Here is a 14,570-nt window from a genome sequence, read left to right as displayed (position 1 = left end):
TTTCCTCCTTTACTTCTCTTTACCTTTGTTCCTCTTCTTTGGTCTTCCAGGCTCTTGTTTATCTCAGAGAATAACTATAAATGTTAGGGTTGATTAATATCTTCATCAGCAGTTTCCTGGTGTGAATCCCAGATGACTCTCATTATTTATTCAAGTGTTTCTTTTTTTTTTTTTTTTTTTTTTTGCGGTACGTGGGCCTCTCACTGTTGTGGCCTCTCCCGTCGCGGAGCACAGGCTCTGGACGCACAGGCTCAGCGGCCATGGCTCATGGGCCCAGCCACTCCACGACATGTGGGATCCTCCCGGACCAGGGCACGAACTCGTGTCCCCTGTATCGGCAGACGGACTCTCAACCACTGCGCCACCAGGGAAGCCCTACTGAAGTGTTTCTTTATGGAGTGTTGGATGTCAGCAAATGACTGTCTGAAAGAAGTACAACGTTTTCTTAAAAAAGGCAACATTTAATACCTGCAGTGAAGATGAAGTCATACATTCAGATATCCATTTGCCTTTTTCTCTTGGGGGAGTGGATTTTCTTCTAGAAGCAAGAGAAATTTTATGACCTGGTAGTTTAAGAAAGAAGTTAGGATTATATATATGCTCTACTAATCTCAAATATTATCAGTCTTCCAGTTTAACTGTGGCAGAATGCATTGCTTTAATCTTCAAATGCATGCTTATTAACAAAGTGATTTTCTTTTAAGTAAGATGGATATTTCAGTGGGCGTTGGTGAAAGCAAAGTCTTGATGGAATTTTAAAATGGCTTGTTATTTTAAACAAGTTATGTCTATTTCATCATGTGGTCTACTTTATCATGATTTCTAAGGGAAGAAAGAAAATGAAGAACTGTTCATTTTTCAGGTAGTAAATTCCCAAGAGTAGATACTTGTAAGTTGTATATTAGCAACCTGAACTTTAGGAGGAGAATATGGTTCATTGTTTGTTTTTTCTAGCATCAGTGATGGTCATTTTAGACATATTGAAAGTACATTTTACTGGCTTGCTTATGTATTTAAAAAATAACTCCCCAGTTAAAATTTATGCCTTCATTTGCACTAACATAGTACTGATTACATGTCTACCTTGTTTGTTCTTAGCTGATCACAAGACTGTCTCCTACCTCTACACAAAGCTGTAATCACCTTGAGGTCTAGAACTGTACCTTATTCATTTGCATGCTTATAAAAACCTGGCTCAGTGCATGTTTCATGGATGTTCAATAAATAATTGCTGAGTGTATTCTGATTACTGCTGCTCTGTTTCCATTTTTACTGGTAGTGTTTTGGTAGTCTTCATAAAATGAAACTTTGAAACAGTTTTGTGCCAGTATCTAGAATTAAAATGGGTCATGTCAAGAAGGTTACATATTAGAAAGAGCGTGGCATTTGAAATCAGAAAGACTTGAATCAGGCAATCTGGGAAGTCAGGGCCTTTCAAATTGTGGATCAGGAGACCTTGGGTACAGTTAGTGGGGCATGTCTAAAATATTTTTTAAATAATAAAATATAACATTTTAAAGAAATAGGCTAGGAAAGGATAAAACATTTCATATTACTTCAAGAATCTTTTTGTTTCAAAGACAGATGTTTGTGTGCTTTTGCCTGTGTGTGTGTGATGTAAAACTTGGTCACAATTTAAAATGCAGATTGTTGTCAAAAAAAGTTTAAAAAACAGTAAGCTTTGGATATTTGAATGTTTCATAATAGTTCTGAGCCTTGAATTTCTTATCTGTAAAATACAGTCAAATGATAACTCTTTTGAAGGTCTATTCTGAAGACTAATGATAGTAGTATATGTAAAATATTTTACATAGTACCTGATTTACATAGGAGACATGCAAAAGATGCTGCCTTTTACTAAAACTAATCCATTTAAAAGTTAATTGATTAAGATCTATTCAGGTGTACACAGGACTGAGTTAAGACTTTAAATCCATACAACTAATTTTCAAAATACTTTCTGATTTGAAAAACAATGATCTTAAAAAAATTAATCAGCAAGGACATTGCTTAATTAATTCACTCTGTTTATTGATTTTTCTTTGAGATCACTGCTTTTCAATTCAATAGAAGTATTTTTATTTACCAATCCATCTACTCAAGTAATATATTTAGAAGCTGGACTATATCCAAAGGAACATGACAGAAATTTTTAGGTGAGTCCAAACTTCTCCAATGAGGAGCAGTTATAGAATCTGGTGAAAGCCTACAAAAGAGACTTATTTCAGATGACATTGATTTCATATATTAAAAGGATTGTTGTATGCCAGAGAAAGTAAGTGTGTTCTTGAAAAAAGGAAGAATGAAGACCAACATTTTGGAAGTTATGGAATAATAGAGTTCAACTCAAAATAAGAAACAAAGAATTATTCCTAAGTCTGGTCCTGAAACATCATAGCTACATTAGAAGTGATGTTTCTCTGAGAAGGGCGAGTGAGTGTGAGTGTGGTGGGATTTGATATCATGCACACTGTCTTTTTAGTTTAAAAATTTGGTGATTTTTGATTGGCTTTTATGGGTTAGAAATCCTGATACACCATATACTGAAACTTTATGTTGAGCAACCCCGTGTGACATATGCATATGAGATATGTTTTTTGTATAAATGGACCTGAAAGCTCAGTTCAGCAGAAAACACTGAGGAGTTTGCTAATTTTTATCCGTGAAGGAATCCATGCATTTATCAGGTCAGTTCCCATCTTTCACAGGCATTTAACTGCTTATCCCTGGCTTTACTCTGAATTTCTTCCTTCATTTCGTCAATTACTTTTGTCTTTAGTACTTAATTAGAAACAAAAGGAGAAAAGAAGTCTATCTATTGGTCATTTTTAGCAATTCTACTGGATGTAAGCCCTGGTACAAATGTAGACAAGGTTTGGGCAATGATATGAGCATAGGAACACCTATAAAGAAGAAGAATACTGGGAGGCGAACTGATGATGTCTGGAAGGGGAGAGGAGGAGACTCTATACAAAATGATGATTAGTCATACCTAGAAGCCGACCAAGAAAGGGAGACCTACAGGGGAGGATTTTTTTTTTTTTTTTTCTGTAGCCTTTGGAAAGGCTTTGGGTGGCTTTAGATCTTGTTGGGGAAACGTAAAGGATATCCTCGTTCATAATGTAGTCTTAGTAGCTGAAAATGACTCTCCCCTCTGAAAAGTAGCTGAAAATGACTCTCCCCTCCCCTCAAACAATATTTATGTAATAACAGTTTAATATATAAAACAGACCAGAAAGAGGATTAGGGGACCTAGACCACTGTCTGTCCCCACCTTCCACTCCTACCGCAGTACAACCATGAGGCTCCCAACCTTCATGTTCCCAAGAAGCATGATAATTAAAAAAAAAAGTCTATTTGATTGCCTTTGTTTTACAATCAGAGTTTCTTTGAATGCAGAAGAAAGAGGAAATTATTTTAGGACATCCTAGGAGAAAAATCCACTATCTCAAATATGGCAGAAACAGCCTTTAGGAATGGATTTCAGTGAGCATGACTCCACAGGAGTCCAGGGGAAGGAAAGATGTAAAACATGAGGAAATTGGCCCTAATGCTGCCCCAAACAGACATTTATAAATACTAATCAACTCAAGAGTACAATTGACCAACCATTTCTAGTACCTTTCCTAAAGAAAACAAAGTCTGTGAAAATAAATGTATTTCTCTGAATATAAACACTTGTTAGTGCTGATTTAAAATAATTTTGTATAGGTGCATTGTAGCAGCTGCAGCAATGGCTTTTTCCAGGGAATTCTGCAAAATAGCAACAGGTTTGGACAAGCCATCCTACAGTTTCATAGGGCAGTGTCTCTAAAGAGGCTGGTTTTCCTTTTATGTATTATCTGGAAATCAGTTGGAGCCTCCAGAGCCTTCTTAGGATAAGGTTCAGTGATTTTTGGATAAGAGAAATGGAGGGGCCAAGATCAAGTAATCACAATTTACGTAGTGACAGCTCTGAGAACTTAGTCCCAAGGCCAGGTTTAGTGGTTACTGATGTTTTTAATGATTACATTGCCAATGAGCTCATGTCTTATAATTTCCTGAGACCTGAGACTCCCTCAGGTGATGGCATATTTATAGCCTGTTTCAATGCTTTTTTCGTCCTGAATCCATGACTGAATGTTTAATAGTATCTGCTATTTCCTTGTCTGAAGACTCGTCTTGCCCAGTTTCACTTACCAACTTAGCACATGGAGGTAACTCTCCCTCAGGAAGAAAGTAAGTCTGTGTGCCAGTTGTGCCAATCACCAGCACGTTTTTCTTCAGGTCAATGGAACATTGATGTCTCTTGAGCATATCTAGCCCTAGAAGCATATCCATGGGCTGCTCTTCAAGTATAGAGAAAGAGCATTGTAAGAAATCACCTTCGATTTGAATCTGAGCTAGGTGAACTCGGCCAATAATTCTCTGCGTGCCCACACCTTTAGCAATCCCAGCCCATCGTCGGTCCACCAGCCGTATGATATTACATCTCTTTGCACAAGCTTGGCTCATAATGGTCATTTGGGCACCTGAGTCAACAAAAGCCTTCAAAGGATGTCCATTCACTTTGCAGTTGATGTAGAGCATGGCCACTTGTCCAAAACTCTCTGGAACCTCTTCCATCGCTATATTCATATTCTCCTCAATGTTCTGCTGCTGGATCTCTTCCTCTATTTTGGCCTGAGCTTCCAAATCAAACGGGTCGGCAGAATAGAGGCTAAGTATCTCTTGCTCTCTCAGGGACCTTTCCCTTTGCTGCTCCATCAGGACCTGAGAAAAGGTCTCCAGGTTTCTACTGAGCAGGGCTTTGGCCAAGGCAGGATTGCATTCCTCCAGCAGGGACAGATCATGGGGGTTGGAAAGCACCATGTTTCGGATCAGGGTGGGGCTGTCCAGCCCTTGAGCAGAGGTCATCTTCTTTCCAGAGTCCAGGCCGCGGGACTGCTGGGCCGACTGTGCCCGCTGGTGCTGGTGGTGCTGCCGGGAGCTGGATGTCCCAGGCACGGCTGTCCCGGTGAAATCGCTCTGAGGCAGGCTGGATGTCTGGCCCAGAGGCCGGGGCCCCACGTTCTCCTTCTGGAGTAAAACGACCATGTCGCCGTCTTTGAGGCCATAGGAGCCCAACGAACAGTGGTCGTAGGCAAGGAGTCGCTCCATGTAGACAATCTGGATCTCCTCGGCGGGGATGCCAGACTCAAGCTCACAGAGGACACGGAAGTTGTGGAGCTCAAAGTCAGGGCTGACCTGGAGGGAGAAGGTGGCCTCGGAGAGGTCCCTCCGCACACAGTAGACAGTGAGCAGCATGGCATGGGCCCGGGAAGGCCAGCTGGGCAGAGGGTATCGGGTTGCTCACTGGCTGAATGGAGCTGGTCTCTGTAGATGGCTCAGCTGCACCTCACGACTCGGTGTCTTGTTTAGGTTCATTCACCTCTCAAGGAGGTGCAGCCACTCACCAGTCTGGGTGGCCGCTCGCCAGCCTTAGTGCCTGCTGCTTGGCCTCGTGGAACCTTGAGGGGACACGTGTGTTCTGAAGCCCATTTGTATGTGTGCTGCTTGGAACTTAGAATGCCTGTTCCCATAGAAACAAAGTCACTGGAGTCCATTTGGTTCCAAGGCTAGCCCTTCAAAACCTATTTAACCCATGGTCTGAAAAAGATTGTTTCAGCTTTTCCTAAACAACATATTAACATTTTGTTCTTTGAGAATTGTATTCTATGTACTTTTACTTATCCCCCAAACAGTGAGTGCTTGTTTCCTACATGGGAAGTATCAGGCTATGTGCTTGGTATAAAAAAAAGATACATCAGACTTGGTGCGTTCCCTTGAGGGTCTCACATTCTAGGGATAGATTGATGGTAAATGGGTAAATCACAATACCGGAGGTAAGTACTTTGCAGACGTGTTCAGCATGCTGAGGGATGTCTTTAGAGAGAGGAGACAAGTGGATGTTGAAGGATGAGCATTTCCCATGTGGAAAGTGGTGAGAGTCACTCGAGACAAAAAGAATTGTATGTATAAAGCAAGAATTCATTACAAGGCCTGTTATTTCCAGAGAAATGTGAGACGTTAAACGTCTTAATAGGATAAATCTGTACATGAATTCGAATGGCAGGACATGAAGCTGGAAAAAATTCATTGGAGCCAAGTTATAAGGAGTCACATATGGGCCCAAGGAGTTTAAATATTATCAATAAGCAAGAATCCTCCCCTCCCCACCCTTCCCCCCCAGAGGGAGAGAAAAAAGAGAAAAGAAAGGAAATGGAAGAGATTTGAAGCAGGTCTTTGCGATGTTTATTTGTTTTATTTAATCGATTTAAGGAAGAGGTTTCTCACAACAAATGGAAGACATACGTTTTGGCAGGAGGGTCAGGTAGAGGCTTTCTCAGTGGCTCAAAGAGGGGGCTCTTGCTAGAATACGAAAATGTAAGAGGCAGTGGAGAATTAAAGTGTTTCATAAGTAGAATGGACAGGATATGTTTACCCGTTGGATCTGGGGAGCAGAATTGTATGGAAAACACAGAGGGTCTCTAAAATAGGAGACTGGTTAGAAATAGGCCATTACCTTGAATGGATGAGTGAGAGGAACCTTGAGGAGACCAATCTGACATCTATTCTGTAGTAAAATGCATGGGGAATGCCACACTGGAGGCCAGATTTGCCTCACTCCCTGACCCTAGGGCACAGCCCTGCCCCATACCAGAGTGGAGGCGCAAAGGCAAGGGTAATGTGGTGCCTCAGGGCAAAAGGAAATCGTCTAGAAAATCCTTGAGTGCCAGTTCTTTTTCTTTAGATTTCACAATGTGTTTTGCCCTGTAAAGAGGTCATGCTTTCCTAGCTTGGTCTTCCCAAGTATATTTTCTTATGAACCAAAAGGTAGTCAATATCCTCTGCCTCATCCCCTCTCCTTGTTTCAAGTCTTGTCAGAAGACCTGCACTATTACTTAGAGAAAGATGTTGCATCAGTCTAAAGAACTGGGGCGGGGGGAGGTGTCCCTGTTTCTCATGTGTTTGTCTCAGGTGGAGGACTATATTTCACTCATTGCTCTAATTATCCTAATGTTTCATACTCATATTCATTTATGTTTGGAATGTTGACTGAATGCCTACTGTGTGTGAAGCATGTGCAAAGCTTCAGGGATGCACATGATAATGTTAAATACAAGCTGTGTTCTTAAAGGAGCGCAGTCTAAAATAGAGGACACACACACACACACACACACACACACACACACACAAATTGGGGGTTTAAAAAAGTACCATAGAATCTGGCAGAATGTGGGAGAAATTAATAATATATGCAGAACAAATACAGAATATGGAGAGGGCTGTTGGGCAGGGAAGGCTTCCTGAAAGAGTTGGACTTAGAAAGATGACAAGTCAGTCATGTAGGGGTGGGCTGGGGTGGAGGACAAGGCTGAGAAGAAGACTGCCTGACTTAGAGCCTTTAACAGGAAAGGCAGCACTTCATGATAAGGAGGATTTTATAAAAATTTAGGGGAAAAAAAAACTAGCATCATAATATTCTTGTAGAAAATTATGAATTATTTACAACTATCTTTCACTATTTATAGAGATGGATGGCCCTTTGGCCCAACGATATTAAGTTAATAAATTTCTTCTGTGGTTCTTAGTGTCCTCATCAGAGATCAGTAGTGGTTTGGGAACAACTATAAGGTGAGACATGTTCATATGCAAATTACTCTGCTAAGGAGCAGATGAGAAGTTGGTAGGGCTTACGTTCCACGTTCCTTTCCCCCTACCCCAACCAGCTTCAGACAATGTTGCTTAAAATCTTAATAAGTTAAGGAGATAATACTAGGGTTTTTGTCTTTTTAAGCAGTGAATAAAATTATTTTTGTAGAATAAGATTTTTTTTTGTCAAAGCAGGTATTCAGGGTTCACATCAAAAGCAGCCAGCAACTTTTTTCATGTTACCATTGCCTTCATACTGAACATAATTAAGTTTTATGCAGTATGTTTTATTATCTTGTTGTAATTCTTTACTTTTGGTGGCATTTTTCATTTATGTGCCTTTTACTATTTTACCCTTTACTGAGAACACACAGTGGAAAGCAAAGAGACTCAAGGTCTGGCCAATGAACTGTCATCATTCCATAGATCACAGGATGTCAGGATTGGCAGGGAGCCTTCGGATTCTGTGGTCCAGTCAACCGTCTAGATCTTAAACCTCTGTTGCAATTTGCAACAGAGGTTTAAGCCTGGAATCTGAAAAGATAAATACAGCCTCCTGGGGCTGTTTAGTACTTAATTTTGTATATTCTTTGATTTTTTTCATTTTACTCAGTATTATTGGTGATTCAAATACCATATGTGTAATTCTCTTACCTCAAAATTTTAATTAAAAACCTCTTTTAATTATGTAATAAATGGGGGATCATTGGGAGTATATAAAGATACTCCTAAATGTAAAACGTTCTTATACCTTAAATCCTTATTGTACAGACCACTTGGAAATGGGAGGTTTGAATAATCTAGGGATACTAATCTGGGTAACTGAAGGTTATTGCAACTTTTCTTTAGGAGTTTTTGTGAAGTATATACTCTTACTTTTCTTCCTTGGTAAGTACAATGTAGGAACATAATTGAATCTTTCTTTGATAAGTGAGACACCTGCAAGGTCTCAGGGCTATCACTCAGAAAATCAATTCTCATTGTATAGCCTAAATACCCATAAAATAGAAAAGATGACACTTATTTCATACTGGCCAAGTAAATAACCCCAAAATTATTTTTATTTTTATTTTTGCGGTACGCAGGCCTCTCACTGTTGTGGCCTCTCCCGTTCCGGAGCAACAGGCTCCGGACGCGCAGGCTCAGCGGCCATGGCTCACGGGCCCAGGCGCTCCGCGACATGTGGGATCTTCCCGGACCGGGGCACGAACCCGTGTCCCCTGCATCGGCAGGCGGACTCTCAACCACTGCGCCACCAGGGAAGCCCCAAAATTATTTTTTGAAGTAAATTCACAGTAATACCTTTTATAACTTGCTTCTTTATAAAAACTTAATGCAGCAAAAATCCAGGTAATTAATGGTTCCACTTAGTACAGTGAGCTGATGTTTAAAGTACCATCTCTTGCTTTACAGAGCAAAACAAATGTCCTTTATCTGAAAAAATAATATAGCTACATGAATGTCATTATGTAGTGTATACAATAATTAAACCACATTAAGCAAATATATTAGCTTGCTGTATTTTGACTCTTTCCTTTAAATACATGCCTGGTGTTACTTTAAAAATATAGTGTAATTGAGACCTATTAAAACAGTTAAATCATCACTTGAGATTTTCAATGCCATTTAGGGAAAGATACAGAATTTTTAAAGCTGTATTCATAGGCTGAACAACTAAGTTTCCCACTGTATTCATAGGTTAAACAACTAACTTTCCCGCTGTTTTTCTGTTTGCAATACAATACATTGTGCCAGAACTGCCACTAATGAATAACATTTATTTCTTCAGGTAGTTAATCATTTAGTAGACACGTTAAAATGCTCTGATGGAAGTTTAAGCTTTTTATTAGTTTGTTTGGAGGTTTCCCCTATTAAAAAAGTTTAGTATTGCCCATTTTTGAAGCTTAAAGACCATGATAAGTCCTCTTAAATATATAAATAGATACGTAATTGAAGAAACTCATGAGACCTGAGAAATTAGTCTGCTGGGAACTCAGCTAGTGTTTTTTCTTTATTGTAAGAAACTAAAGAATATGAACAGAAGACCCACACATGCCTGCACACGTGTGCACACACACAAACATGCGTGGAGAGAAAGAGCAAGCACACACTCAGGATATGTTTTCAATTACTTTGAGAATGCAATGAAGATGATGTCACTTTTCAGCGGGAGTATTTTTATCGTGCCTTTGTTTATTACTTTATTTTATAGATTATCATTTTAACAACATCATAAAAAGAGATGCATTTTAAGGTATACACTGCATATTGAAAGTAATATAATCTCTTGATAACTTTTAGTGTTTCAATATATATATATACTTTCCATGTCTAAATATACATGTATGTGTATTTTCATTTTAAAGAAAGTTTGCTACTATGATTTTGTACTTTGTCTTAAGAATATAAAATGTCTTAAGAATATAAAAGAATATAAGAATATAAAAAATATTCTGATCTATGGGATGCCCACCTTGTTTATTGAAGGTTTAAAGATTACTTATAATTTGTGAGGGAAACATTTATAGATTAAATAAATTTAGTGTAACAAATTAAAAGCAGGATAAAAACAATTTATAACTTTGTGGGTTGATAATTACTTTTCTTAACTTTCAGTGTACCTTAGAAAAGGAATGTATTTATTTTCCTATTCCTGCTGTGAGAGTAGCCATATAACACAAAATAGTAGCAGAAATGATAATAGGGCTTTATGTTTTGAATTCAGCTGTGACTGAGGAAAATTATTCAAACCACTTTTTATCGTTTACTCGTTTATAGTAACTTGTAATGAGCTCATCTCAAAAACACTGTCACGATAGTTTAGAAATGCCAGTGGGATCTATTTATAAGTTCAAATACACTTTAATAGTTCTATCAATAATTTACTTGTGGATTCTATACTTTTCTGCTTTGTCCTTCCTGTATACTTAGTCCTAGTGAGAAACCAGTGGAAGTATCTTGGCTTGGTCCAATTAGTTATAAAAAAATATGTATTTGGAAAGTTATAGATTTGTTTAACTAGTTCAGTTTTCTGCCACTTGGAGATTAGCTCAGAAACATGTTAATAATTTCTCGTAGTAAATATTTAATGACCACTTCCTATGAGCAAATCAGTGGACTAATAGGGGCTTTGAGGACAGAAAGATGAATAGGAGTCACTTTCCTCCAAAGAACAAGATATCTACTAGGCCAGGTAAGACTCAAGCACTTTGAATCATTTTATGTAACAGAAATTAGTAAAAGTCGTGATAGATGTATAAATAAAATGCTGTGCTTGGATAGAGGTTACTTGTTTGGGTGAGGGTTGCAGGGAGTGAGTAGGACTATGCAGAAAGCTCACTGGTGAAAGTGCTACTGAGTTCAACCTGGAAGTATGATTTGGTCACAGCCATAGTTAAATTTTACCCCCTGGGTTTAGAGGAACAATCCTTTCCTTGATGTGTCATGCCATACACTTGACTCCTTTCTCCTCTTACACACATACATTTTACTGTTCATTTTGTTTCCTTGTAGATGCTATTATCAAATGGATGCAGTAGAATAGTAGGGTCGGTACAGGGAAGGAATAATATTCTAGCCTTCTCCCTGAAACCTAGCATTCACACAGGCACCCACACAGACAAACAGAATGAATATCCATGTTTGTTTCTGTACAGAGCCTGGCTGGTTAAGCTAAGAGACAGTCTTTTTCAGGAGGAGAAGCCTATGCAGTGCCTGGATTGAAATCTGCACAGGTCTTGTTCTCAGTTCACCTTCATCTGCTTTAGAGTTAGTGAAGATTCCTTCAGGACGTTGGCATTGCCTTGCCTATCAGTCTTAGATTGTTACTGTCTAGTCTGTGGAGATATTTTATTAGAAAATGTGTAGAGGCTGCATCAGGAATTTCCAAATGTCCTTGTAAGTGCTTTCAGTGTGAGTGTATATAATTAGTGAATATAATACTTTGTTTTTTAAAAAGGTGTTGATAACACTACACATATATGGATAATACAGGGCAAAACATTCTGAAAGTAACCAGTTTTTGCATTATCTACATATATTCACTCTGACGCATGAGACATCTAACCCCAGGGCACAGAGTAATTAGCACGCAGTCCAAACAGGAAGGGTCTGAAGAGGCCTCCAGCCACCAGCCATGCCACCACAAAAGCCAGTAATGTGACAGGTCACTTCATTTATTGTGACACTTTGGGTCAGATAGAATGGATGTATGTTTCCTCATAGAAGAGAGGTATATTGGAAGGATCTCAAATAAATAAAGAAGCCCATTGTACCACAACAAAATGGTCATTTTGATATTTTATGAATTATATGCATGATAGGTGATGTTTCTACAACTGTCTTATAAAAGACAAAATTTCCAGGTTGTTTATGTAGCTTTCTCTATTCTAAACAGCAGTTGAGTTAATTGATCACCATGGTAATTAGCATGGCTAAAACCCATCTGTCTGTAGAATTTAACTGTATTCTAACCATGAAAATGAGAAAGCCTGATAAACAAAAGCTTCAATTGAAAAAAAAAAAAAAATAGCAAACAAAAGAGAAATCAACTCACCTATTTTGCTCAGATAAATTAAATTTAGCAGCCTAGATACAAGGAGAATTCTTTCTTAGGCCATCTAAATGATATCAGGTCCAGAGAATTCTCCTTCTTATTATCAGAATGGTTTGGGAGTGTTAATGTCCTTGTGGGCTATCTCTCTATTCTGAGAGACATGAAACTCCCAGGCTTGTCCTTTATTCCATTGTCATTTCCATTCCACTTATGAATATTCTGTTTCACTCAGCTCATAAAATGTGCTTAACTGCTGATATGCTTTTGTTTACTCATATATTGGTAAAATATTTCAGTGCTGCTAATTCACAGAACATGAATAGTCTCTCTTTGGAGGCCTCCAAAGGACACGTACTAATCAGAGAAACCACATACCCTGGCTTTCAAAATAAGAGACCCAATTTCAGATGTTGAAGGGAAAGAAGATAGGATCATTGATTTTTTTTTTTTCTTTACAAACTATAAATGAAATGGAACAGAAATGTCTTTGGTAACCCTAACAAAACTTATTGAGTTTTGAGTCTTATTTTTCTCTATTTCCTTATTTTTCTACAAAACAACCTAAATTACTATTAATCTTAAACAAAGACATGGTTTGAATTCATGTTCTTACTTCAGTGTGTTTCATCTAGAATGTAGAATTGTGGTGAGCCCTTCATGCCTGTGACTAAGAGACACTAGATCAAATGTTAAGGATAACTCATAAATTACTGCTTCTACAACATAAAATATACTGGCATTAAATTGACATCAAACAGTGGAGCCCCACTGAAGTCAAGGTTTCTGATACTAAGATTGTGCTCTCAGACTATGTCTTTAGAGAAAAATTTAAACCAAACAGGATCATCAACTACTGAACTTGCAGTAAGCCAGCCTAAATTAAAAAGCAGTGACAATTTCAGGTAGGAGGTATACTTTGTGTTTGTTGGGATGGATCTGTAGCAAATTTATCTAGCAGTTAGCCTCAGGTCTCTACCTTCTCTTTTGTAGTCCTAGGTAGATCATTCCTTTATGGTATTGAATTCTTCATCTAAAATAGCTAGGACCATCCTAGATAAAAGGTACCTCAATAAGAGAAAAAGAATTTATCTTACAATAAAATAGGCTCTAGGTGAATCACTTCTTACAAAGAAGGCTGCAATTTCTTTCCTTTGAAAATATCAACTCGTTGTGACTCTGTGACCATAAAACATCAACAAAATACAAGCATCTTAAAAAAACTAGTATCAAACATTTAATCAAGTTATATTATTCTATCCTTGTATACAACAACAGTATTCAATATCTGCAGTAGTGGAGAAACAGTCACACATACACACACACACATATACACACACTAGAACTGGGTTGGATACACAGATCAGTAAGACAAAGCCTGTTGTGGCTCTGAAGTGAAAAAAAGGAGGGTTTATGTTCACTGGATTTGTCACATTATCTGAATGCCCTTGGACAAAGCATATATTTCTCTGAGCCTCATTTTCCTCTTATATAAAATAAGGATAATGACAATGATCTCTTTTCCATAAGATTTTGCTGTGGACTTAATGGATAGATAATTTGAATTTGTCCTGTAAATAGAAAAGCACTCTACTGAAGTTTTTTTTTCCCTCGATGAGTAGAAGCAATAATTAACCCAGAAAAGTTAAGAAGAGAGGTTAAAATTTATATATCCTGAAGGTGATATGCAGATTAATTTTTAAGCCCTCATTGACTAGGACTTGGTGCTTTTGTGCTTTTAGAGCTGTCCCTACTCTCTTCAACCTTGCACTCCAGGCTTCTCAGGGTAGTAGCAAGAGTCTGTCACTAATTTGTTTCAAAACCCCAAGAAGTATCCTTCAAAAGTTGAAAATAAATCCATTCAGAGTGTATTATCTCAACAACTTATTCAGTGTCATTTTTAACCACAGCAGTCTGTGAGCTGTTCTTCAGTGTTGTTTTTAACCAAAGGAAGTAGACAACAAGGTTCTGCTTGTAAGGCGCTTACAGAATTGTTGAGCAGAAAGAACATAATGAAAAGATAATCCATTCACCATAATTAAAACTGTTGCAAAGTAAGTCAAGTTAGTAGACAACCAAATTGTTGATGTTGATGCCAAAAGTATAAGTATGGTCTTTCCCATAAATTATGGTTTGGAATCATTATTATGGACGGTCATGTGTTAGATGGAACAATGAGAGAGCCTCATTCCACATACCTTCCTCAAAGTCCTTTTTTTTTTTTTTTTTAACCAAATCCTCAGAGCAATTTACAGAGCTGAGCAAATCAACACTCAAGAAACTCTTTCTTGAAGTAAAACCTACATACAGAAAAGTGCATGAATCACATACACACAGCTCAAAA

At 38.1% G+C, this 14,570-nt stretch overlaps 2 protein-coding genes across 3 annotated transcripts in view; one reads left to right on the top strand and one right to left on the bottom strand.

Moving 5' to 3' along the window:
- Positions 1 to 14,570, top strand: part of PDGFD (platelet derived growth factor D) — a 237,227-nt gene that overhangs the window by 123,597 nt on the left and 99,060 nt on the right. The gene's annotated exons all lie outside the window — the stretch shown is intronic.
- DDI1 (DNA damage inducible 1 homolog 1) lies at positions 2,253 to 5,306 on the bottom strand. Its single transcript, XM_079930238.1, has one exon. It carries the CDS (start codon positions 5,284 to 5,286, stop codon positions 4,087 to 4,089), a length of 1,200 nt encoding a protein of 399 aa, XP_079786364.1. The 5' UTR covers positions 5,287 to 5,306; the 3' UTR covers positions 2,253 to 4,086.

This window comes from Stenella coeruleoalba (genome assembly GCF_951394435.1).
Source record: "Stenella coeruleoalba genome assembly, chromosome: 8".
NCBI lineage: Eukaryota > Metazoa > Chordata > Mammalia > Artiodactyla > Delphinidae > Stenella > Stenella coeruleoalba.
Note: the sequence above shows the minus strand (reverse complement) of the source record. Positions and strands in the feature narration are given on the sequence as shown.

Bases quoted from the DNA above. Each gene is read 5' to 3' on its own strand.
- DDI1 (XM_079930238.1), bottom strand. From the start codon at position 5,286: ATGCTGCTCACTGTCTACTGTGTGCGGAGGGACCTCTCCGAGGCCACC.